General features: G+C 40.5%; 1 protein-coding gene across 16 annotated transcripts in view; it reads right to left on the bottom strand.

Annotated features, from left to right (window-relative positions):
* Nucleotides 1-27,981, bottom strand: part of PTPRK (protein tyrosine phosphatase receptor type K) — a 674,681-nt gene that overhangs the window by 479,425 nt on the left and 167,275 nt on the right. For all 16 annotated transcript variants that reach the window (XM_073627229.1, XM_073627239.1, XM_073627238.1 and 13 more), the window contains exon 3: nucleotides 27,630-27,901. In XM_073627229.1, coding sequence (XP_073483330.1) covers nucleotides 27,630-27,901 — 272 coding nt within the window. The remainder of the gene's footprint in view (nucleotides 1-27,629; nucleotides 27,902-27,981) is intronic.

Raw genomic sequence — 27,981 nt, forward strand, 5'->3', positions numbered from 1 at the left:
CTTTTATTTTTATACTGTTCCTTTATTTTTATCATTTTTATTGTTATTTATTTTTATTTATTTCAGTTACTTATATAGTGCCATCAATTTACACAGCGCTTTACATATACATTGTACATTCACATCAGTCCTTTTACCTTCAAGGAGCTTACAATCTAAGGTCCCTAATTCACATTCATACATACTAGGGACAATTTAGACAGGATCCAATTAACCTACCAGCATGTCTTTGGAGTGTGGGAGGAAACCGGAGTACCTGGAGGAAACCCACACAGGCACAAAGAGAACATGCAAACTCCAAGCAGGTAGTGTCGTGGTTGGGATTCGAACCAGCGACCCTTCTTACTTCTAGGCGAAAGTGCTATTCACTACACCACTGTGCCGCCCCAATTTATCACAGAGAATGTAAATATCCCCTACGATAGCAAAAGGTAGTCTACAAGCAGGGGGTTAACTGGGGGGTGATCAAGGGGTTAAATCTTTATTAGGGGAGTACTCACGACCTACCTGGGCCTACTACTAATTGCCCTAACACTGATTAGAGTCACAAGTGACACCAATGCAGTGATCAGTGAAAAATCTGAAAACTGCAATTGGTGACACAGTGACAGGAGTGAAGGGGTTAACTGGGGGGGTGACAAGTGTGCCTACGTGTAATGTGTCAGTGTAGTGTTGGTGCAACTCACTGTAAGACGTCCTCTCTCCTCTCTCTGGAATTATTTTCCGTTCCAGAGAGGGAGATTACATAATGTCCCCTGCCTGTGTTTACACTTACAGGCAGGGGAAGCATTCTCATTCACCAGAACCGATCAGCAGGTCCAGGCCAGTGATTTCTGAAGACTGATGGGTTCTGCAAAGAATCCGATCGCCGGGGGCGCGCGCACACCCCCGTCCTGCGGCTGCGAGCACCATACGGGTACGTGATTTTGCGCACCCATGCCACTTTGCCGACGTATATCGGTGAGCTGGTCGGCAAGTGGTTAAATATGACCCTGTGGAGGAGATATTGTATTGATATCAGATTGATATGGAGACCTTCTTATGTTCTTTCTAGCACTAAAGACAGGGGGTGCTCTGGGACATCCCTGACTTTTATCGGAATAAAGTTGTACTTGGACCCCTTAGCAGTGGTGTGGTACTTCAATTTCAATTTTTGTAATGAGAAAAGAGGGAGGAAGAGAGGGGGGCGAAGATGGACACAGCCTGCACAGGGGACAGCGCTGGATTCGTTTGCAGGTATGTGTCACATAATGGGCTAGTATGCCATGCATACTAGCCCATTATGCTTTTAATTTGCAGGGAGCAAAAGAGGAAGTAAAATCCCATTCTTTAAGAAGCCAATGGCCAACATTCGACTATAATAATTACAATTTTTTTATTGTGTTGACCTTCCCTGTTTTAAAGAAAGGGGCTTCAAATCTTATTACAAAGGTTGTTGATGTGACATGTCTTCCTGTTGAAATATCATTTTTTTAAAAAGTGTTAAGTTCACAAAGCAAATTCATCTTTATTTAATCATCATAAGCGCTGTGTGCCAGAAGTGCAGACTTATCATTGATTATTAACATCTGAGCTTCTCTCTGTCTGTGAATAGATTGGGTTAGTTATATAATGACACGGCTGTTAGCACTGACCTTTGAGAGGGGAATTTTATTTCTATTCTGGTCGGTTCCTAGATATTTAAAAGTAATTTTCCAGAGCCCATGAATATTTTGCACACCGAGTGGCCAATAAAAAGGCTCATATTTTCTTAATCAAAACGTTACAACTACTTAATGCAACAGAGCAGTTTAGGTAAAGTGTTGCCTATGGTTCCACATCACAAACCTTAATCACTTCATTAATATCATAGCAGGAGGATAGTTAGCTGGCTTGCAAATAAAACAGTGGCACAAATCTACTGAGAGAGCCTTAACATGAAAAAAAAGCTCCTTCAAGACTGAGGAAACAGCTCTGCAGTGTTTCCTAGCTTTATACAGAGACAATTAAAACAGCACAAAAAGAATATTACTACCATTATATTACATTGTGCATTATATATGCACAACAGAATTGCTATATATGAAAAAGTTTTACTTTGAAGAAACTTCATCCTTATGCATACAGAATTTATGTGCCAGCTGTGGTGAGAATCTAGCGTATTGTTGTGGCTGTGCAAAGCATTGACAGCAGCTGCAGGGGCGACATATGATCGCCCCTGGATGCAAGCGGTTTGCATTTAGGGGTGACCATCTGTCCCCAACCGCAGGGTATTTGCTTCATGTGCAATTACATTTGAAAAACCACTGTCAGCCAGTCACTGCTTGTACAGACTGAGGGGCCACAACAATCCGCATTTTGGCCAGTCATAAATGGAAAAACCATACCCGGATTAGATGGCAATAAGCCTACTTGTGCTCAGTAATACATACAGAACATCTCCATGCAATCATGCATGCACTTCTTCAGTTTGTTGGACAAGAAACTTGAAAACAGTGGCAAGGTAGCCTATGGCTAATCTTAGATGGCCAAACCCAGATTGTTAAGAACATACACTTTTATATGGATAGATGTACCAGAGCCCAACCCACAATTTATGTCGGCAGGAACTTTTTTTTTCAACAGGAACCGACCAAGATTCAAACCATGTATGGGCAGGCAGAAAGACTCAACTTGGGTACAACCAGCCGGATGGATTTTACATGTTACTATAACAGCCGCTAGCAATAATCACTGTGTTCTCCCAACTGGGATGGCTTCCCCCGATGGGAGAACACAATTGCTCCGCAGGAAGGATTCAAGCGATTTTCCTTTCTTGCAATCTGTAGTTGCAGGAAAGAAAATTGCTCTGTCTATGGCTGGCTTTAGGGTGAGAACTTCAAATTATTACAACACTTCACACACAAGAGCCAAAGCCGCAGGCATACACAGTCCCAAGCTGAAAAAAGTGGGTGGGGGATGCCAATATGCTAAACTCCACCTATGTTCAGGAATATGGTCAGTTGAAAGTGGCTAGTAGCCTGCATGATCAATTACGTGGGTTTTATAGCATTTGTAAGACCATAGACCAAAACTTTAATATTTTTGGATCAAGTAGGGTTGGGTTGAAACACCGGTCAGGTTTTTTTGTTGCTGCATGTGTCCCATGGGGTAAATTTTCCTTCACTTTCTGTCCTGGAGAAACAGGAAGTTGAAGGACATCTTGCAAAGTGGGAGGAATTCCACTCTTAGACAGCTATCCCTGTTGGAAGATTTAAGTTCTAGGATCAACTCTACTTACACCCTCACTCGCTTTTAGGGCTGGTTCACACCACAAAAACGCACTTCAGATCCGTTCCGGATGCGTTTCTGCATGTGTGTTTTTAACATGTTTCGGTGCGTCTCCAGGATTTAATCCAGGTGCTTTCTTTTTTTCCCCCTGTCTTTTTTTTTTTTTTTTTTTTACTGTAGTCTGGGGTCTGAGGCATTTTTGATGCAGTCCAGTGCATTCCAGTGTCTTTTTTATGAGTTTTACTGCGTTCCAGTACAGTTCTACTTTTTCTCTGGAACTGGAAAGCCCTGGAACTGACTGCATGGGTGTGAACTATGCCATTGGAAACCATATTACCTACTTTCAATGCATTTTTGATGCAAACTGATGGTGTGATCTGGTCCTTAAAGCGGGGTTCCACCCAAATTTTGAACAATATCTGTATGTATTCTCTTCCTTGCCTAGATGCTGACATGCCGTTTAAAAAAATTTAAATCGCTGTAATTACCTTTTATTTTTCTATTCTTCTTTGCACTTCCTGGTTCTCCTCCCGTGGGAGTAGGCGTGTTTCTAGCCTCTCCCAGACTCCTGGGAGCTAGTCTCAGGCTTCCCAGGATGCCACTGAGCATGTGCGGGAACGAGCGATGAATGCTGGGAGCACAGCATTCACCACATCCAGGAAATAAATGCTTGTGGGCTTCAAATGCCCACAATGAAGATGGAAACCGCCTGCAGTGAATAATATAAGTTATTCTTTCCGACAAAATCTGACACAGGCGGACATATTACACACAATATGTGAGTATGTAATGCTGAGAAGAAAAGTTTGTGAATGAACTCAAAAAAAAAAAAAAAAACGATAGATAGGTGGACCCCCGCTTTAAGGTGAAAATGGTCACCAGTATAAGTAGAGGGGTGAATATGAAGTATCTGCTTGGCCATCGATAGACAGCTGGGTGAATATTCAGGTATGAGTATGATCATCCTGTTACAATAAGCCCCGTCAAAAAAGAAAACACCACAAACCTCATGTAAATTGCCACGTGTACTTTATACAATGTATGATTTCCTAGTTTGCAGGTCTATGGCAAGATAAAGGCAGTGGGTGCAGCCACAGCGAAACCACACGCTCACTATGTTCCAGAGATGCTTGTTCAGCATGGCATATACAGTATTTCCTAACATTATTTACAATCCTGTTTTTCAATTTTCAAATTACACGTATAGCATCATGGGACAAGTTTTCACAATTGTCCAATAATTGAATGTACAAAATTTCTCCAGTAATAAAGGTTCCAAAACAACTTGAAGGTCTGCCTAGGATGCCTCTTTAGTCACTTGTGAAATAAACATTTATAAAGCCTGGTTAGCCACAACTCCTATGCAATGTCCGATAACAGTTCTATTTGGAGATACTGCTCTTTTCTTCCCCTGACAATTTAGAACACTGTATCCAATCTATAGATGTGAAAAAGACATTCCAATTTAGACTCTGAGATAGTGAACAGAAATGAAACAATGTGGGGCATCAAACACACACACTTACCGCACTTTCAGACAAATGTTTGTGCTGTCAAAACAGCCGTGTAACTCAGGCAATATTAGAGGAAACAAACGACACTCACAAAAGGCACCATTCACAAGAAGTTCATAACAGGTACAAAAAAAATATCAACTTCAAAAACTGCACCAATGACTTACGGATTACAACCGAGAATACAAAAGGGCACTATCCATGGCTGTCACATAATCAGAACCATGGCATGACATTTGCAAGTGTTTGTAAATTCCATTCAAGTGGAACACTGAGTATGGTTTTTACTGCGTAATTACATCAGTCCAGTTTGGCATATTTCGTACCCGAGGGGTTGCTGGGGAAGCTGACGATCTCTGTGGTAGTCGGGGCTACTAAGCGATGCACTCGATCTTTTGTGTCCTGTGCCACGTGGCTTCCCCACTGACTACAGCAAGTTGCATTTCCATCATTCATAATATTTATTTTTTTCTAAGGATATAAGGTGTTCTCAGACCGGAGGAGCAGTGACAATTGATCTCCACCTCATTCAGAAAACACAATGTATTAAACAATATAATACAAGACATTATGTGAAATTGGCAGTGCCAAGTGAGACACCCCCTGTGGCCAGTATGCAGAGGGAAAGCCGTTCGACCCAGTACTTGGAAAAACGCTGCCCTACAGTTATGTATACTTACATTGGGCGAAATTGGTATGCAATAAGGATGATACCCATAACTGGAGTTTAGCTTTACATTTTAGTCTCAGTATCACTAATTGCATGCATCACTTTAATGCTATTCATCCAAAAAAAGCAAGTGATGTGTGGGTTTAAGTACAGATTAAAAACATAAGTGTATATTTGAAATGAGGACATAATTGCATTGGGTCTTACCCGTGCAGGTTCTAACATCCTTACAATAATGCTGACAGACTCAGTAATATCTGATGTGAGGAGAGTGGAGAGAAGAGGGCCAAAAAAACCACTAATGTTTTATGGGAACGCTATGGCAAAATAAAAAAAAAATAAAAAACGCATGGGGTCCCCCCTCAAAATGCATACCAGACCCTTATCCGAGCATACTCTTATCCGAACGAGCGCCCCTGCCCCAATCATGAACAATACCAGGCCACATGCCCTCAACATGGTGGTAGGGGTTTTTTGGGGCAGCCCCCCCCCCCCCAAAAGCACCTGGTCTCCATGTCAATGGGGACAAGGACCTCTTCCCCATAACCCTGGCCAGTGGTTTTGGTGGTCTGCGGGCTTACTGAAATCAGACACCACCCACCCCCCATGTAAATGAGTATGGGTGTCATAGTAAGCCACTTGCTATGGGGGCACTTCCAGGCTGGCTTGCCCCTCCCACACTCATCACTAGCTATGATTGACAGCAGTGGGAGCCAATGAGGCTAAGTAAGAAAAAAAATTTTGATTTCTCCACCCACCCAAACAAGGCAGACAGAGGAATCCTCCCCAGCAGCGCTGTCAGAATATACAGATCAGTGGCTGCAGACGCTGAATAGCAATTGCTTTCCAATTTGTTCGCTCAACAGAAGTCAGTCTAAGGATTGACTTCTGTCAAATAGGACAGTTAGACGATGACCGAAATTCGGCTGATTCCTGTTGAACCAGCCAAATTTTGAACAATCTATGACCATGTCAACTTAGAATTGTCACCCTCTTTTAACATTCACTAACATGACCTTTAGTGATCCTGTAGATTCAGACATGATCAAGACCACTTAACCACATTAAGGCTATACACCAGGGGTAGGCAACCTCAGCCCTCCAGCTGTGGTGAAACTACAAATCCCATCATGCCTCTGCAGTGCATACCAGCTCATTATGCCTTTGCCTTACAGGGTTTTTTTTTTTTTTTTTTTTTTTTTTTTTAAGATGTGCAGGTATACAACCGCTTTAAGTATTCTATTTTTCAGGACTGCATAGTGGCAGAAGAAAGTGAAAAGGTGAATGGGCAGAACATATTATTCATCATGCACCAGCAGCAAAAAGGGCAACAAAAGAAATGGCCATCTGACAGGAACAAACAAAGACTGAGCACCACTTGCCAATTGCTAATTCTTTCTGTACTCCGTTTAATGTGTGCAATTACAGCCAACCATACATTGGCAAACGCATCACCTTCTGCGCCCATCATGGAGAGCAAATAGCTTTGTGCCAAGATAGTACAGCTCCTGGCTTCAACTCAAATGCAGGAAAGACTGTGCTTAACAATTGTTTTCCAAACTACTTCATTAGTGCTCCAAGTGATATTAAAATCTGCCTGGACGTGCTATACTGAGGCTGTAGCTTGGTACAGAGCCATATATACTACACAGTCATTTTCAGAAGGAAGATGTAAACTTAGTATTTGCCCACGATGACAACACTATATGGCTTTACCCTGCTGGAGGACATCAGGATACTAAGGGAAAATAGGCTGGATGTCCTAATCTGATGGAAAAACCAAGCAAAAATAAATAACATCTTATCGACAATTCAGACCTGCCTAAACACACTCTCCAGAAAAATGTTCAAGCATTTTGTCATATATTTTATACATTTTCGGAATGCCAAACTATGTGGTGCTTTGGCAGAGTACAGTACTGTTCACACATATCTCTGTTCTTAAATAACCTAAATTAAACTGAAAATAAGTAGAAGCATTTTGGAAGCAAATGCTATCCAGTAAACAAAGCAGTTATGCTAAAGTCAGAAACTTCACTCAGTATATCTTAATTTGAGTATTGTGTAATCCCATGCAAATCAAGGATACACATAGGCCCATTTCACACAGGCTTCAGCTTGTATAAGGGCAGGGTGAACAGCAAGCTTTACAAAGCATTTGCAGAGCTTTGTTGAAGCTTTTAAAGCACCCTTCATTTTCCATTTGTAAATGTTTTACACAGATCCTAATAAGTGTGCAGATTTCCACTTTAAACAAGCTGCAAGCAGGCTGTTTAAAGTAGTAATCAACACTTCCATTAGGATCTATGTATAATGTTTCCAAACAGGAACTGAAGATCACTTTAAAGACTTGGAGAAAGCTGTTTGAAGCTTCCTGAAAGCTTTGCAAAAGCTTGCTGAGGGTTCATAAAAACTTGCTGTTCACACTACTCTTACACAAGCCCAAGCCGGTGGCAAACAAGCCATAGTTCCATATAAGGGAGTAGAAGTGAAAGGTTTCCTTCCCTACATGCCTTGGTGCTGATTATTCATGCGAGTTAAGTCAAACCAGCCCAGCCAATGAAGATGGCCAAAAATGTCAAACCTAGAAGAAAAACCTGGCGAAGATATTCTGCTGGTTGGGGGGGACATGCAAGGCTCTCTACCGGAAAGGTGCAGGAGCAACCTTATCTCTTCTGTCGCCCATCAGACAGGCCATTCAAGTCAAATGTTGAAAAAAATGCTTTGCAACACACAGGTGTGAAAGGTCACTGCTTTGACAGCCATCCAGTAAGGGATGAGTAACTCCTCTTAACACCTTCAGATTCATGCATAAGTTCTCCAATTGGTGGGTTTTGTGAGCAAAGTAGACAAGGATGCAGGGGAAAACAGGAAAAAAAGCCTACACAACTGGCCACACAGGGATAAAAACAAATGAAAATGTGTACAAAATTTGAAATGTTCTTTCAATGTAACATTTTATTGGCCCACTCATTGTATCGGAAATTTTCTATCCATTTATGGCCAGTTTTAAGGGCCACACACATGGGCTGAATATCAGGCAGTATCGGCTGGTTCAATAGAAACCAGTCGACATTAGGCCCGCGTGTACGACAATGGTCGCGCTTCTGAGGAAGGGGCATGACCAGTCGGCTGAGAGCACTGACCGAAGTGTTCTGGCGGGGGGCTCGTCCCTGTCAGGACACAACAGTTCAGCGGGGGAGATCGCTGTACTAACATAGAATATTTAGTACAGTGATCTCCTCCCGAGCTTTTCAGTTTCTTTTTTTGTTCAGCCCGCTGGGTTTTACGAAAAAAAAAAACCTGTAGTGTGTAATAAGTCTCAGACTACTACCTAATAGAATCACATGATGGATGTCCAAGCTTGCCACTAACCTCTCATCCTGGACCATATGACTTTGACCCTGGGGTATTGGGCTGGATATCTTGTGAACGTCTTTGGGCTGCCACCTACAACCCCCCCGCCACACACACACTTTTCCCCATTTCTCTCCCCATTATTCCCAATCTTCTTTACTGTTTATTAGTGGTAACCCTTCCTCTTCCCTTCACCCCCCTTTCTTTTCTCTTTATGTTGGCCCTTTTCTTTCGGACTTTAATGCTGATATTGGGCCAATCTTGGATGGCCCAATATATTTTCATATCCTATTTATTTTATAAGATTGTTTAAGGAGCACGATAGTTGTTTGTGTTGATTGCACTTTCCATGGTATCCTGTACTCCATGTGCTGTTATGATGCTGCTGTTGCCTTATTTTGCTGTACCATTATGTCTGTGTTCCTGGGTTCATTGCTTTGTATTTTAAAACCCTTAAAATGTAACAAACATATTATAGTGGAAAAAAAAAGTGCAAGAGAAAGAAACAAAGAGAAAAAAAGCAACAAGATGCATTGCGAGCAAGAGAAAGTGAAATCAAGAAGGACGGCTATTGAGAAAAGAAGAACAAGCAGAAAGAAAACTAGAAAGAAACCGCTCTATTTGTAAATGTCAGCAGCATAGCCAAGCAACTAGCATTTCTCTGAGAGATTGAACTTAAAGCCTCATGCACACTGGACATTCTAAAAAACGCTAGTAGCGTTAGCCACAGAAAGTTGTAGCTATAGAATGAGTTTTACAGCGTTTTTAGCTTTTTTAAAATCAAAACTATACTCCCTTAAACGCTCAATAAATGCTGAATAGCCGCATTTTTCAGCGTTTTTAAGCTTTTATCAGCGTTCAAAAGTTTTTTCAGCTAAAAAACTCCTCTTAAAACCCACTAGTTCTGGGGGGTTTTTCCAGCCAGAAAATGTCCCTCCCAAAAAAAACGCTGATAACAGCCTATGTGTGCATGGACACATAGGATAACATGCTGGTGAGTTTACTGGCTGCACAAAAAAGCCAAAAAACAGCAGCTGTAAAAATGTCCAGTGTGCATGAAGCTTAAAAGGGCAAGGAAAGCTATGGAGAACAAGGAAAAGGAGGCAGTACCCTAATTTATAAACTGGAGCAAATGAACACGTTTTGTCTTTAGCTCAGCAAAACCTATTAACATTCAGCTACATTTGTCACTTTTTTCAGCTTCACAAAGACAGTATTGAAATACATTGCATCAAGCTACATGCCACAGATAACGCTGTCAGGATACACTGAGGCTTCTCCAAGCAGAGCATTCATCTATCTTCACTACTCTGTTTATATAACAGAGGCAATTGGGGCTCTTGCGTACAAGCATAAGGCTCATAAGCAAGTCAAAAGGCAGCCATGAGTAAGTATGCTTATATTCAGGGCAAAGATTACTTCTGAGCAGGGCCGAAAGAACTTATCGATCAACTAAACGATTATGAAATTGATTATTTACATAAAGAAAAGCACGTAGTGAATTTTTGGTGTTTTTTAAGCTGCCCAACAAATTGACCAAAAAAAAAAAAAAAAAACACAAATCGCAGCAAAATCACATGCGCAAAAAACAAAACGTCCAGCAAAGAGCACTGCAGAAACAAAGCAAAAGCAAACTGCATAGGTGTGAACCGAGCCTTATGCTGGCCACACAGATCAATTTTTAGACGAACATATTCATACAAAAAATCTTTGTACATTCGCTAAATGAAAGAATGTTTGAAATTTTCACTTGCTTTTAACATTCTTTTTTTAAAATGAATGTAATTTCTGAACGAAAACCACATACACTGTCTGAAAATTCCTTTGACCAAGAAGTTTTCTATTATTTCTAAATTTTTCCGTCACTGTGGTTGAAAACGAACTGCGATTTGACCCCACTAACGATTAGAAAATCGAACGAACGTTCTTAAAATGACATTTTTTTTAAAGAGGACATTGTTTTTGAAAGGCCAGCATATAATATATTACAGTTCTGTTGGAAAATCTGCAAAATAGTCTCATTTATTTTTTTCCTTTAAAGTGGATGTAAACCCGAATTTTTTTTATTTTTATCATACTGTAGAGTATAAGATTTCCTATCATTTGAGCCCAGTCTTGCCACAAAGAGTTAATCCATCTCTGAGCAATCCTCTTATTGTTCAGTGAGATAAATCTTGACAGAGAAAAACTTTATCAAATCCTCCCCCTTGCTGTGAGTGACAGGTGATTTACATATTTCGTGCACTAGCCTAAGACATGCATGATTTTTTAATTCCCTCCCCCACTCCTTTCTTTAGCAGCTCTGCAAGGATTGGCTGTTCCACACCTCACCATGATTTGGCATGCTGAAGTCATGTGGTTACTTTCCTGTCTTTTCACTGGATGTTAGAGATCATAGCAGAAGTTCAGTGTAAGAAATACACAGGAGAAAATGCATATTGACAAGGGGAGTGTAGAGGTGGGCGGGGAGTCTTCTGACATCACGACTCCACCCACCGAGCTCCAGACAACAGACCCACCCACAGAATCTGCAGTTTTTCGGGTCTAATAACAGACAGAGGGGAGACATTTGACAGGTAAAGATACATGCAGGAGGCATGTATATCCTTATAGATAACCCCTATGGCAGTAATTTAGAAAGGATGACATTGGGTTTACATCCACTTTAAATTAAAAAAATTTGATCTCAGAGTCTGATGATATTTACCACATTCAACCTCTAATAGTATATACAGTATATCTCTTCTGTCTGTTACTCTCAGAGTGGATTAGAGATTTGCTCCCTAATCATATAGTTGGTTATTTATATTTATCACTGCATAGAGATATTTAAGAATAAATTGCCTTTTTTTTAAACTTTATTAACTAAATTATTCACCACACTTTAGGGTCATTAACCGAGTAAATTGAAATAAATCGGCCAACTAATCGATTATGAAAATGATCGTTAGTTGCAGCCCTACTTCTGAGAATTAAATAATATTCCAGAGGATCATGTGAACAGTGAGACACAAATGTGTGCACACAAGTTTTTCCATTACTCACAGATATCATCCAAAAACTTCCCTATATAAAAGATATACCGAATGCATATATACACTGCACATAGATACTTTCTATAGATGAAACCCAATCAATTATATTGCAATACAAACAATATAGCATTCCAAACATTGGCAACATTTGACTTTTGGAAGTCTTTATTACAGGACATCATTTCCTCCTAGCTTATATGCTACTCCTCTGCAGTGCTGAAATCCATCACTTCCACTTGTCACCTGGAGTTCGGTACTCCCTTCCCTCTCCTTCTTTTGGGTCAGCCTTAGGCAGGCTGACCCTTACATAAAATACTCAATTAGCAAAGCATTGGGACTTTTACAGCCACCCTTGGATACCTTATAAAGGATTTCAATTTGTATAGGAGCCGTGTGTACATCAAGCTTTGACAACATATTTGAGAGCTTTTAGTAAGTTTTGAGCACTTTTCTTGAAGCCTTTAAAGCAAATATGCAGATATTAAATACAGGTCCTAATGGGAGTGCTGACTGGTACTTTAACCACTTCAAGACCACAATACGTATATAGTTTATATATATACACACACACACACATATATATACACACACATATACACAGGGCGAAAGTATGTTTTATTTTTTAATCATAAGATAAAATTTTTTCTTTGATCACTAGCTTTTAAAAAAGGTAAAAGGAGAGATTTGGGGGTCTTTCCAAACCCAGATATCCCCATAAAAAGAGGACCTGCCATCCTCATTTCTATAACAAGAGAGGTTTAAATTCTTTGTAATAGGAAAAAAAGTGATAAAAATAAAGGGACAGTGTAAAAATAAAAAGCAAAAAAAAAAAAAAAGTTGTACACGCATATGTAAACGGTATTTGCACCACATTTGAGGTATCGCAGTGAATGTTAAGAGAGAAAGCAATAATTCTAGCGCTAGACCTACTCTAACTTTAAACCGGTACCCTGTATAAAAACTTGAAAGCGATTTTTAAGTAACGTAGTTTGTAGCCATTCCACAAAAAAATTGGGGTATATATAATTTTTTATTCAAATGTATTTTTTTTTTTTTTTAAATTGTGTCTGCAAAACTGCTGCACAAATACCGCGAGACATAAAAAATTGCAACAAACTAAGTGAGTGGTCTACAGAATACTTGGACAAACAAAACTCCATTAACAGAAGCTTTTAGTCTACTTTTTTTTTTTTTTTTTAAGGTCAGCAAAAACATTTAACTTTGTAAAAACAGCAAATAAGATAGATATGACTATATTCAACAAAGATACGCTTCTTGGAAATGCTAATATAATATCAGATACAAAGATGGCAGTGAGTAATTGGAAATGCTAATACAATATATACAAAAATGAGGAATTACTTTAGCTAAAACTGCCTGTTCTTAAGAGGAGAATCTGTTTTTGTTGTTTATAATTTGGTCATCGAATGACAAGATGCCTCCAGAATTCTAAATTAAAGTACAATTAGGATTCATTAGGTGACAGAATGGACTTTGCAATCATTTTTGCTCCTGTTCCATAAACAAAATAAAAAAAATATGTTCTACTCAAAAAGGATCTTTTTTTAAACCACTTGTATTCCAATGTTTTTTAAAGAACAAAACAGGAATCAATATCCTGATGTATATGTAAATATCTCACATTGTTTGTCCTTTGCTTAGCAAGGCCTATTAACAAAAAATCTGCAGTACCTCTCTGAAATACATGAAGATTTGCCCCTGTTTTACCACGTTAAAGACTCTGCACATACAGAAAAAATTCCTGTTGATCTGCCAAAATGCACTCAGCTTTTCATTTCTTATTGTGAGCAGAGAACACACGGCATTTTTGTGCATTGAGTAGTGTCAGCCCTGCTTATTCTCTTTTGCTAAACTATTCAACCTTATTCAAAGTCTATGGACTGACTGCCTTGTAGGTCAGGATAAGAACAGGCAGAGGGCACTGTACAGCTCGGAAAGATTGACAGCTATTTCTGCTCAGTATTTTATCTGTTTTGGCTGGACATATAGTAAACTTTAAGCTACAAGTCAGCTTTCTTTTTAGTCACAAAGACCGTATTGAAAAACATTGTCACTGTGTCAAAAGATATGTCACAGATAAAGATTTATTTTCAGCAGATCAGTTAGCATGACACATACGCTAAAAGTACCAAAAGTATTGGGACACCTGCCTTTACATGAACTTTAATGGCATCCCAGTCTTAGTCCGTAGGGTTCAATATTGAGTTGGCCCACCCTTTGCAGCTATAACAGCTTCAATTGTTCTGGGAAGGATGTCCACAAGGTTTCAGAGTGTGTCTATGAGAATGACCATTCTTCCAGACGCACATTTGTGAGGTCAGGCACTGATGTTGGACCAGAAGGCCGGGCTCACAGTCTCCGCTCTAATTCATCCCAGGTGTTGAGGTTAGGACTCTGTGCAGGCCAGTCAAGTTCCTCCACCCCAAACTTGCTCATCCATGTCTTTATGGACCTTGCTTTGTGCACTGGTCCAAATCATTTGGTGGAAGGGGGATTTTGGTGTGGGGTTGGGCTTGCCCCCTTAGTTCCAGTGAAGGAAACTCTTAAGGCATCAGCATACCAGGACATTCTGGACAATTTCATGCTCCCAACTTTGTGGGAACAGTTTGGGGATGGCCCTTTCCTGTTCCAACATGACTGCACACCAGTGCACAAATCAAGGTCCATAAAAACATGGAAGAGCGAGTTTGGGGTAGAGGAACTTGACTGGCCTGCACAGAGTCCTGATCTCAACCCAACAGAACACCATTGGGAAGAATTAGAGCAGAGACTGCGAGTCAGACCTTCTCGTCCACATCAGTGCCTGACCTCACAAATGCGCTTATGGAAAAATGGTCAAACATTCCCACAGACGAGCTCCTAAACATTGTGGACAGCCTTCCCAGAAGAGTTGAAGCTGTAATAGCTGCAAAGGGTGGGCCAACTAGATATTGAACCCTACAGACCAAGACTGGGATGCTGTTTAAGTTTATGTGCGTGTAAAGGAAAGCGTCACAATACTTTTCGTAATATAGTGTAGGTGGAAAGGTCCTGTCTATAAATATGATCAAAAGGGAGTTAACCCCGACCCCCGCAACACGCTGGATGTTTTTTGTTTAAATTTTGCACTCTTTTGGCACTCCTTCCATTAGTGCATGTTCTTTTCCGGTAATCTGTTGGGGTATCCCTGTCTGTTGTGAGTACCCCAACATGAGCCAGTGAATGCTTTCGTCCTCTCCTACTTTGTAGTATTCCTATGCGGTTCAGTGCGGTGAGTTTGAGCCTATTCATTTGGAATGGGCTGAATCACACTGGATTACAGCAAAAGTAGTGCATGTGCTACTTGAAAAATGCAGAGCAACTGTATTGCATGGTACATCTGTACCATGAGATCCAGTGCAAGCAAATGTACTGTGTTGGCGACCAGCATTTGGGGTGTCATTAACTTAATACTAAGACCCACTGCAAATTGCAACTGTGGTGCGTTTTGCGGTGTAGAAAAATGTGCATGGAATGCAGGTTCACGCACCGTGTTCTGGTGTAAACGGACCTTATTGCACAAAGACTCCAAAAAGTATGCTGCAAAACAAAAGAGGAGCACTTTGAGTGAGATGATAGACATGTCCATGTAGAGGCATTCAGACAAGCCACGCTACAAATGGCTATCCATGCAAAATCTAGTAACAGTATTCCCTCTTCTCCATTCACACAAGTTTACATTGCCCTGCAGCAACCATCATTAGGCAATGGCAAGAGGTGAGGGGTGAAATATGTCTAGAAAACCCTAAACAGCCCCAAGCAAAGTAATCACTCAAAAGAAATGCTTGCAGAACACTTGTCAAGATATAAAAGGCACAAAATGTACACAGTGAGGTCTCCTAATGTGATAAGCAATTTCTGCAGCATAAACTGCAAGCAGTGCTTTTAATGTGCAGTCCCATTACTACTCTTCTAGGCTCTGAAAAAAAAAAAGAAAGAAAAAGAAAAATCCCCTTGTAAAAGGGTTCTCACAGAAAGGATTTTTTAGGAAAAAAGGGGGTTCCCCTGAGTGGATTTTTCCGGCACTTGCAAAAATTATTATATAAAATGGGAAAGTACACATACATGTATGTAATAAAACAATGTTTATTCAAAACGTTCTAGTATTAAAAGCAATGCAAACATTTGCAAACAACGAAAACATATACAATAGACATAGTACACAGCGGTTGTGATATCTATTTTGGTTGGCAGGTAACAGATAACGTTTAAATGGTGGAATTCTTTTCAAGCCTTTTCAAGGCTTGAAAAGAATTCCACCATTTAAACATTGCGGTATTCGTGCTCCACGTTCTCTACAATATGCGCATGCGCGAGCGCCGCTCAAAAAGAATTCCACCATTTAAACGTTATCTGTTACCTGCCAACCAAAATAGATATCACAACCGCTGTGTACTATGTCTATTGTATATGTTTTCGTTGTTTGCAAATGTTTGCATTGCTTTTAATACTAGAACGTTTTGAATAAACATAAACATTGTTTTATTACATACATGTATGTGTACTTTCCCATTTTATATAATAATTTTTGCAAGTGCCGGAAAAATCCACTCAGGGGAACCCCCTTTTTTCCTAAAAAGTTTTTTGGATGTGGCACGGCCCCTTTCCCTTTTAACCTAGGTAAACTAGTCACTCCCCTTTATGACTCACAGAAAGGATGCTCGAGTTGTCTAAAAGGACAGACATTGAATGTTCCATAACTTTTTCCTGAGTGCTTAGATACAGAAGTCCATTAAACTTCACTCAACAGAACGGACTACACATAGAATGGATCTCTTTGCCCTCATTCCTCTAACATGTTGTTTTTCTGTCCTGAGCAGGTCATGGCGGGGCTCCACTAGCCAGTAGTCTCCATCTTCCTACAAGAGCCCAAAGCAGTCAGGTTCACATTTAAAGAGAACAACAACAATAATGGAGCATGTGTATGAACCTTATATTTAGGTTTTAAAGCTGAGTTCCAGCTGTTAAAAAAAAAAAAAAAAAACAACAAGAAAACAAACACTGATGTGATGGACATATAAATCAGTACGAGTTATATATGTATGTGTTGATAGTCTCTTTCTGTGGATCGTCGCTTCTTCTGGGAAACGGCGCTCGCGCATGCGCATATTGTAGAGAACGTGGAGCACGAATACCGCAATGTTTCAGATGGAGAATGCCTATTGGGCTCCTGGGATGATATCCCAAGAGCCATTGCGCAGCCACTGGGTGGAAATGGCATACCTCGCCGTGGAGCAGAATAGCGAAAGCGCTGCATTGCCCGGTGATATAAGGTACATACATTGCTTGAGGAAAAAAAAAGTGCCCAATGATAAAAAAAAAAAATCAAGCAGTAGTCACAAATGCAGGGAAGAAAAGTTATAATAAGTTATAAAGTAATAATCTAAAGGTTTGCATATGAAAGATGTACATTTGACCCCTTACTTAGCTTTATTTGCGCCTGATTTGTCAGCTTAGTTAAGAAAGCAGACAGTCAATGCCCTATCAACTGACAGATCTCACACATTAAAGGGTAATGCCACGTTTGTGGAACAAGAAATAGCAAATAAAAAAGAAATAGCGCTGTCATTTTTTGTGAAGTGCAATGCAATATGGCTACCTGGAGACAGACTGTGTACAGAACGCCCCCCAGAATGTAATGTCCTGCTTGTGCGATATTGTGCTTATTGATTTTCCCAGAAGTCAGATTTCAGGCATCCCCTGCAACAAAAATTTCATTTTTGGAGAAATACTCCCAATAGGAAATCACATCTAAAAAGGGATGCAGGCCCAGCAATTTTCCTTATTAGAGCCCTGCAGGTGTAGCAGCTGGTTGATATTTAAAGGAACCACTCCCATTAGACTCACTTTTGAACATGGGCACAGAAAAACACACAGGAATTTCTTCAAAATAACAAAAGGTAGGACTCCTTGTTATGTACATAGATCACCCAAAGGAAAAGCTTTTTTTTCTCAACAAAAGTGGAGTTACACTTTAAGTGACTGGAACACAGTGTGAAAGGTTACAAATGCTTAACTACTTCAGCCCTGGAAGGATTTACCCACTTCCTGACCAGGCCATTTTTTTTTCATAATACGGTACTGCGTTGCTTTAATGCGACACTGTACCCAAACAAAACTGATGTATTTTTTCCCCACAAACAGAGCTTTCTTTTGGTGGTATTTGATCACATCTGTGTTTTTTATCTTTTGAGCTATAAACAAAAAAAGGGCGTCAATTTTGAAAAGAAAAAAAAATTTTTTTTTTTTTTTACTTTCTGCTATAAAACATTTTTTACATAAAATGGTAAAAACAAATGTATTCATCAGTTTAGCCCAAAATGTATCCTGCTAAATATTTTTGGTAAACCCCCCCCCCCCAAAAAAACGCAATATGTGTATATTGATTGATTTGCGCAAGTTATCGCGTCTACAAAATAGGGTTTAGATTTATGGCATTTTTATTTATTTATTTTTTTTACTAGTAATGGCGGCAATCAGTGATTTTTAGCGGTACTGCAACATTGCGGCAGACAGATCAAACCTCTGACATTTTTGACACTTGTGAACCAGTGACATTATTACAGTAATCAGTGCTAAAAATTTGCACTGTTATACTGACAACACTGGCAGTGAATGGGTTAACATCAGGGGTGATCAAGGAGTTAAATGTGTACCCTGGAGGTCTTTTCTAACTGTATGGGGGACCGTGTGAGTGTATTGCAGAAAGACAGGATCTGTGTGATCACCCCTGTCAGAACGGGCAGATCCCCAATCTGTCACTGCGGCGAACGATCGCGGGTGGCCATAGAGTCCGCCAGACCTGCTGACTGGCTCCCCCCACTGGACAATGGGAGCACGTGCCCACAATAGCAAGTTCCCGAGCCGACATACAGGTACAGCGATTTGTGGAATCGTGCCACCTTGTCGCAGTATAAAAACGGCAGCTGGTCAGCAAGCGGTTAAAGTGACACTTCAGTCAAAAAGATGACGCCCTGCTAGATCACTTCTGGCTGGTCCCTTTTGCAGGTATAACTATGTAAAACATTAAAAATAAGCGCCCATGCGGTTTAAAATTCAATACTACACTGGCTCGCCCTGCTCTGCACATCCTCTGTTGCTCTCAATTTTTAGGAATGGGGCCCTAAATGAACAGGCAGATCCGCTGATAAGACTAAAGAGTAACTGCTGTTCAGGGGCTCCAAAAAAATGGCAGCCTCAAGCAAGAAGAAACAAAATGTTGGAGGCAATTTACAGCACACACCAATTTTTGTAGCATAATTAATGTGGAATGTATGTTCTTTGCTAAAGAAAATTACTTTTTATCTATGGGTAAAGTTCCGTTTTAAAGACTGAATATTCAGATTCTTGCATGAGCTAAGGCTTGGCTGCCTCTCTTTAAAGGGCACATTCACACCAGGTGTGTTGAGCCACATTGATCCATATTCCCCATCGCACACAAACCTGGAATAAACTAAGTAAATGGGTGCTGCAGCAAACGCCAGCTGGAAACCGGAACATAAACTCACCGGCCACTTTATTAGGGAAACCTGTTAAATTGCTTAGTAACACAAATTGCTAATCAGCCAATCACATGGCAGCAACTCAATGCATTTAGGCATCTATATGTGGTGAAGATGACTTGTTGAAGTTCAAACGGAGCACCAGAATGAGAAAGAAAGTGGATTTAAGTTACTTTAAACGTGGCATGGTTGTTGGTGCCGGACAGGCTACTCTGAGCATTTCAAAAACTGCTGATCTACTGGGATTTTCACAAACAACCATCTCTAGGGTTAACAGAGAATGGTCCGAAAAAGAGAAAATATCCAGTGAGCGGAAGTTGTGTGGACGAAATTGTGTTGGATGTAAGAGGAGAATGAGCAGACTGGTTTGAGATGATAGAAAGGCAACCGTAACCCAACTACTTGTTATAACCAAGGTATGCAGAATACCATCTCTGAACACATTAAACCTTAAAGTAGATGAGCTACAGCAGCAGCAGACCACACCAGTGCCACTCCTGTCAGCTAAAAAAAAACAGAAAACTGAGGCTACAATTTGCACAGGTTCACCAAAATTAGACAATAGAAGGTTGGAAAAATGTTGCCTAGTCTGATGAGTCTCGATTTCAGCTGATACATTCAGATGGTAGGGACAGAATTTGGTGTAAACAACATAAAAGCATGGATCCATCCTGCCTTGTATCAATGGTTCAGGCTGGTGGTGGTGGTGTAATGATGTGGGGAATATTTTCTTGGCACACTTTGGGCACCTTAGTACCAATTGAGCATTGTTTAAATGCCACGGCCTACCTGAGTGTTGTTGTGGACCATGTCCATCCCTTTATGACTACAGTGTACCCATCTTCTAAAGGCTACTTCCAACAGGATAATGTACCATGTCACAAAGCTCAAATCATCTCACCACTGCTTTCTTGATCATGACAATGAGGTCACTGTACTCCACAGTGGTGGGACAGGAGATTTGCATAATGGATGTGCAGCTGACAAACCTGCAGCAAAATGCGTGATGCTATCATGTCAATATGGACCAAAATCTCTGAGGAATGTTTCCAACACCTTGGTGAATCATTGCCACGAAGAATGAAGGCAAAAGGGGGTCCAAACCGGTACAAGCAAGGTATACCTAATAAAAGGGCCAGTGAGTGTACAAAGTGCAAATATTTGCCAGCACATCATGGATCTTTGAGTTAAATCCAATGTTTTTTATTGAAGCATGATTAAATCACATCACAAGCAAAAAGAGTGCAACGTTTTGGAGTCGTGCAGGACCCTTTCGTCAGGTTTGTGATGAACTACACTCATCAATGCAGGCTCAACACAAGAACATATAAATAACATTTCTTTTCGGTGTGCACTGTCCACACCATACAGGTCCAACACATTGCACAAAAAAAGCAGCATGTCTGCATATTTACACAGGGCAACACACCTCCCCAAATTACACTGCGGTGTGTACAGCAATGATGTGCAGTCAGGGGAGGCAGAGCCTCACCTGAAATGAACAGTTAAAAAAAAAAAAATAAAAAAAAAAAAGGAGCTTCGCGGGTCGTAGCCCGGTGACCTGAGGTCACAGAGACCCCAAGTCCTACCCCACCACTGGTAAAAAATTTGGGGCTCCTAAAACCTATGGTTCTGGAGATACAGGGCTCCTTGCGCAGCCTGTCAGAAGCTACATACAGAGCGGCCAATTTAAATACAAGCTGGCACATTCTGTTTGCAGCAGACTGAGAGGATGAGCTCACAGTGCCTCTCACTTCTTGTCAGAAGCCCTGAGCTCAATGGGCAACTTGGAGCCTTGGACCAATAGTAAATTACCATAAGCCCCAGCTTTCCAATAAAAAAAAGTGGAGCCTCTCCTCTCACTGCAGTGTCATAGAAGGGGCAAGTGTCTAAAAGACAAATGCTCCCTTCCACCCCAGCCCTCTTAACTACAAGAAAAAACATGTGTTTATGATTTACCCACAATCCCATGTTTTTATCACACAGTTAAGAGGGAGAATGAGAATCTGCTGCTGTTGAAAAGGTACTGTTATAATCAAGCTAAATCATATACTATGCTATATGTTATAAGATAATTCATTATTTATCTATTTACTGTGAAATTACTGGTTTGAAGTTATGACTTCAAACTTCAGTAATTTGTCCGTTAAGCCACCTTCTTGAGTACAGTTTTTGAAAATATAGTAAATAACCTTAAAAACCATATAATAACTATTTGTATATTACTTATGGTAATTAACTCCTTGCCACCCAGGCCAATTCTGACATTTCTCTTCTATATGTAATAATCATTTTTTTGCTAGAAAATTACTCAGAATCTCCAAACAATAAAATATATTGTTTTAGCAGACATCCTAGGGAATAAAAAGGTCGTCGTTGCAACTTTTTCTGTTACACAGTATTTGCACAGCAATTTTTCAAACACTTTTTTTTTTTTTTTAATTTTCATGAAAAAAAAAAAACACTAAAGATAATCAGATTTGTTTGTATAATGTGAAAGATGTTGCACCAAGTAAATAGATACCCAACAAGTCACGCTTTAAAATCACGCACACTCGAACAAAACTTCAGTTTTTAAAAATCTCCATAGGCGACGCCATTGATGTTAATGTATTTAAATTGCAGCAAGTAAAAAAAAAAAATATATATATATATATATATATATATATATTGACTGAAATGTGTCAAAACCGCACAACTTTCATCATTCCTAGTTTCATAAATCTCTTAAGTATATTGGATGCTGTATTTTATGTGCTACCGCTCCATTTCCTTAGATAGTGTGTTATGTATCAGATGCAAATGGCCATTTTCACTTTTACTTCAAACACATTGTTAGATTTAGAAGGGAAAACAACCTATTTTTTACGTTCCCCCTGAATCTGATGAAGTGTTCGAATTCAACGGGGTAAAGTGAAAAGAACTCATTTAGGTAATCTGTCTTTAAAGCTCCACAGTGCTGATGTATCTCTGTAGGAAATCTCAGACAGACAATGCAAATACAGGAAGCTGTAAATTGTCTGAGTACAATTTGTTGTCACATGCAGGCCACTTGTCTGGTGTATCTATGGATTACAGTCTCAAGAGCATGTGGTCGATTAAAACTATTGGGAATTTTTTTTTTCAAATTATTTTCCTTATTGTTTATCAATTGCTTTATGCTTCATTGAAATGGCAATATCAAGAAGCATGCTAACCAAGAAAACATCACATACTGGCCAAAGATTTATTCATAGGATATTATAGATAGAAGGTCTCAAACTGCCAGTCTAGAACACATACTATGGGTTTCTCCAAGCTAGGCACAATGTGTTCATATAGGTTTTAAATGAAAACAGCAGTATATGGTGCAGAGTGCTGTGTGTATACAATAATGGGCATCAGGAATGACTCTCTGCTGACCTCAGACACTTGATGCAGCACCTAAGAAGACTGAAGAATCTCTAAGTGAGCAAAAAATTAGAACAGGAGGGTGCAATCTGAATGTAGTACAAATTTATTTTGGTGAATGACAATTGATAACTCGCATGTAGCAGTTAAAAATATAGGCTCATTCATCATGGGGGGTGAAAACATCAGCACGGCAGGGTACCACAATCCTGAAGGAGGATCAGTGGAAAACCTGTGGTGCCAAGAACAAACACCAGGGGGCGCTAGACTAAGTGCAGCAATGTGTATAGACACAAAAATGAGCAACTCAAAAAAAGTGTAGAGAAATTACGCTTTTATGTATATCTGGTATGGAGTAGGGTTAATGCACATTGAGCATGGAGTCTCATCTGAATATTAGTGGCCTGGTGGGACTGACAAACCAGGAAGATGGAACAGGGTGCCATGGATGCAGAGCGGACCAGATGTGATATCAGTGACACCTGGCATCTGACGCCAGCGAATAGAACGGCAAAGACAAAGTTGCCCACAGAAGGCATCAGGCGGATACAATATAACAAAGGGGACAATACTCAATCCTACATCCTACAGGATGTAGGGTGTAGGATTGCTATCAGTGACATCTGGCGTCAGATGCCAGATGTCACTGATATCACATCTGGTCCTCTCTGCATCCATGGCACCCTCTTCCATCTTCCTGGTTTCTGTCAGCTGCATTTAGGCCAGTCCCAGGCCGGACATCTGGTCTCCACCAGGCCACTAGAATTCAGACGGGGGCGTGCCTGCCACCGTCACTCGTCGTAGGACCCATGCCACATGCACTTTAACGGGGGCCAGGTCTTGAATGCATTCAGAGGGCTATAAATAGTTACCCGCATTCTATACTGGTGTGGTGTACATGCAGGTCTTTGATGGGTATGCTGAACGGACTTATAGCCATGGTAAGTACAAGCAAGATGAATTCTATCAGTTTATGCAGCCTTAGAAGCGCTATACCTGTATAAAGAAAAAAGCTTACACCATATAGTTCTCCTTTTTTTCTTTTAGATGGCCCCGAGAGACTGTTGAACCGGATTTAATTTGACTTCTGCTCTACTGATAGCAGTTTGGGCTTTTTGTTTTAACATTTATGTATATGGAACTGGCTTTGAATATATGCTTTGAGTCCGGTCGAAAAGTCAGCTCGCCTGTATGCTAGTTCGACGGACAAAAAGCCATGCTAGGGCAGCTACTGGCTATGAACTTCCTTGTTTTAGTCCGGTCGTACGTCATCACGTACGAATTCGACAGACTTTGGTTGATTGTAGGCAAGTCCGTTCATTCAGAAAGTCCGTCGTAAAGTCCGTCGTAAAGTCCTTCGAAAAGTCCGCCGGGCAAAGTCTGCCGTAAAGTCCACTCGTGTGTACGCGGCATAAGGCTTTCAGCTCTCAGTGTCCAAGTCCATACCACCCCTTCTCTTATGTCAGTTTTGTTCTTCCATTTGCCAATATTGATAATATAGGTGCCATGTGGCACTCTGAGATAGTGAGTATTTCTCCATTTCATCATATATACTTTTTTTGTCTAAACATTCGGGATGTTTCCTGTTTTCTTAATGACTTATGTCATTATATGAATTGTTCTAGTTGGCTGTTATGAATACCCAAGTAACTGAAATACAATATATGAGAATACTTGAAGCCTAATGGGTCAGACTATCTTTCATGGACTCCTTTGCAAGGTATTTCTATGTGTGTGCCATATATGTCGCTCAGATATGATGATGATCCATTTTTAACATATGTTGCTTTTGTATGAAGTCTTATTTATGTGTTTTATTTTAGACAGCGGGACCTGTTTTCCTCCAACAATCTCTGAGTTTGTCCTGACGAAGCTAGACAGCGAAACGCGTTGACGCACAGGGGCTCGCTCGTATGTATACTATGCATGTTCATTTTTGTCATGTATTGTGTATATATTTTTAATTCTTTACTTTTTTTGCTTTTTGTACCATGTATTGTTATAAGTGAAAAATATAACTTTATATCTTTTACTGTCCATTGTGCCTCTAAAGTCCAACCTTTGGGCCATCTTATGCCCATTTTTTCTTTTATTATATCTGCCACTTGTATAATACCAATTGTCTTTCAATAAAATAGATCTGTACCATTTATAATTGTACTTTTATACTACACTCAGATTAAGCCCTTCTGTTCTCCATATACGGTTAAGCAGTGGTTGATGTTAAATATAATAAATCATACCATGAGGCACACAAGTCTTAGGGCTCTTTCACAACTGTGCAGTGCGTTTTAGGTGCATTACCATCGAACTCTATATAACATGTTTTTGTAAAAGTGCAACAAAGATGGAGCAAACAGGATTTTTTTTTTTTAATGCATCGCACCTAAAACAAACAAGTGTGAACTGGGCCTTAGAATGGTTACCACTGACCTGCAGGATAGTGTTCCCTGTTGTGAGTTTTGAGAAAGAATTTTATTTAAAGTGATTGTAAAGGGTGAATTATTTTTTTTTAAATAATGAACGTGTTGTACTTGCCTGCGCTGTGCAAAGGTTTTGCACAGAGCAGTCCCAATCATCCTCTCCTAGAGTCCATCGCCAGTGCTCCTGGGTCATCCTCTTCTCAGTGCACCACCATAGGAAGCCGTTTCCTACTGCGGCACACCGGCGGGCTCAATCCCGAGCTTCACTGCCTGTGTCTATAGACACAGACAGCACAGCTTGGCCGAGTCCCCTGCCTCCATCACAGAATTTGACAGCAGCAAGAGCCAATGGCTCTCACTGCTATCAATCTGCCCTGTGAGGAGGGAGAGAGCTGCTGCTCTCGGGCACAGTGCTGGATTAAGATTGGGCTCAGGTAAGTATGAGGGGGGGGGGCTGGCTGGGGGAGATGCAAGCAAAGTTTTTTTTAAGGCCTGGTTCACATCTATGCAGGTGGTTCCTGCTGCGGATGCGCACCTGCAAAGAAAAACATGAGGATGCCATTAGCTCTAATTGCACACTGCGTGCACTGCAATTTGGAACCGCACTATACTTGCAGTTCCAAAAAGTATTTGATCCCCTGCTGATTTTGTACATTTGGCCACTGACAAAGAAATGATCAGTCTATAATTTTAATGGTAGTTTTTTTTTGTTTTTTTTAACAGTGAGAGACAGAACAAAAATATCCAGAAAAATGCATTTCAAAAAAGTTATACATTGATTTGCATTTTAATGAGTGAAATAAGTATTTGACCCCTTGGCAAAACCCTTGTTGGCAATCACAGAGGTCAGACATTTCTTGTAGTTGGCCACCATGTTTGCACACGTCGAGGGATTTTGTCACAATCCTCTTTGCAGGTCCTAAGTCATTAAGGTTTCGAGGCTGACATTTGGTAACTCAAACCTTCAGCTCCCTCCACATATTTTCTATGGGATTAAGGTCTGGGGACTGGCTAGGCCATTCCAGGACCTTAATGTGCTTCTTCTTGTCACTTTGTTGCCTTGGCAATGTGTTTTGGGTCATTGTCATGCTGGAATACCCATCCACGACCCATCTTCAATGCCCTTGCTGAGGGAAGGAGGTTCTCACCCAAGATTTGACGATGTATGGCCCCATCCATCGTCCCTTTGATGCGGTGAAGTTGTCCTGTCCCCTTAGCAGAAAAACACCCCCAAAGCATTAGCATAATGTTCCCACCTCCATATTTAACGGTGGAGATGGTGTTCTTGGGGTCATAGGCAGAATTCCTTCAAACATGGCAAGTTGAGTTGATGCCAAAGAGCTTGATTTTGGTCTCATCTGATCACAATGCTTTCACTCAGTTCACCTCTGAATCATTCAGATGTTCATTAAACTTCAGATGGGCCTGTACATGTGCTTTCCTGAGAAGGGGGCCCTCGCGGGCGCTGCTGGTTTTCAGTTCTTCATGGCGTAGTGCGTTACCAATTGTTTTCTTGGGGACTATGGTCCCAGCTGCTTTGAGATCATTGACAAGATTCTCCTGTGTAGTTCTGGGCAGATTCCTCACCGTGCTCATGATCATTGAAACTCCACGAGGTGAGATCTTGCATGGAGCCCTAGACCTAGGGAGATTGATAGTTTTGTGTTTCTTCCATTTGCAAATAATTGCACAAACTGTTGTTACCCTCTCACCTGCTTGCCAATGGTCTTGTAGCCCATTTCAGCATTGTGTAGGTCTACAATCTTGTCCCTGACATACTTGGACAGCTCGTTGGTCTTGGTCATGGTGGAGAGATTGGAATCTGACTGATTGCTTCTGTTGACAGGTGTCTTTTATACAGGTAACAAACAGATTAGGAGCACTCCCTTTAAGAAAGTGCTCCTAATCGCACCTTGTTACCTGTATAGAAGACACCTAGGAACCAGAAATCTTGCTGATTAAATGTAAATCAATTTGTAACTTTATTGAGATGCGTTTTTCTGGATTTTTTTTTTATTATTCTGTGTCTCACTGTGAAAATAAACCCACCATTAAAATTATAGACTGATCATTTCTTTGTCAGTGGGCAAATGTTCAAAATCAGCAGGGGAGCAAATACTTTTTTTCCCTCACTGTACCTTAATACTGCCTTTACAACTCTCTGCAGTGTCGTGTCATATAAGCCCTAAATATTACAATGTCCATGCACAGAAACACATCATCCAATGTAGTTTCTACCCTGACAACATGTTTGACGTGCATCAACAACATTGCATTATAACATTCCACATTCTCCCAGATAAAAAAAAAAAAAAAAAGGAGCATAAATCTGTTTTGTAAAATCATCACAAAGCTCATCTTAATCTGGAAATGGAAAGATAATCACGGTATTAGAAGAAATGGGTTTTATACTCAATGGTGTTATGATGATCAGATTAGTATGGCTTTACCTGATACTCATTTGGCCAAAAGGTGCTAACTGCCAGCTCAGCCCTCAGCCAGTCTTTGCCAGTGGCTCCCGTGACATTCCAGATAGGGTTGGCAAGGGGTCCTTTATTCACCCGAACAAAAATGTTTAAGGTCCCGGGACTCTCTCTTTTTTGAGTGAAGAGAAGATAGTTGAAGTCGATGCAATGAGTGTCATTCTCCTTCATGTTAGGGAGCTGTAAGCGGGCCTTTTCTCCAGGATCATGTTTGGATGAATCCACAATCATGTAAGAACCTTTAAAGAAAGTTAAAGAAATCTTTGAAACTGAGTCTAGAAACCGTGCCAATGTCAAAAGCAATACTGCCTTCACACTA

This window comes from Aquarana catesbeiana, linkage group LG04 (genome assembly GCF_042186555.1).
Source record: "Aquarana catesbeiana isolate 2022-GZ linkage group LG04, ASM4218655v1, whole genome shotgun sequence".
NCBI classification, from domain to species: Eukaryota; Metazoa; Chordata; class Amphibia; order Anura; family Ranidae; genus Aquarana; species Aquarana catesbeiana.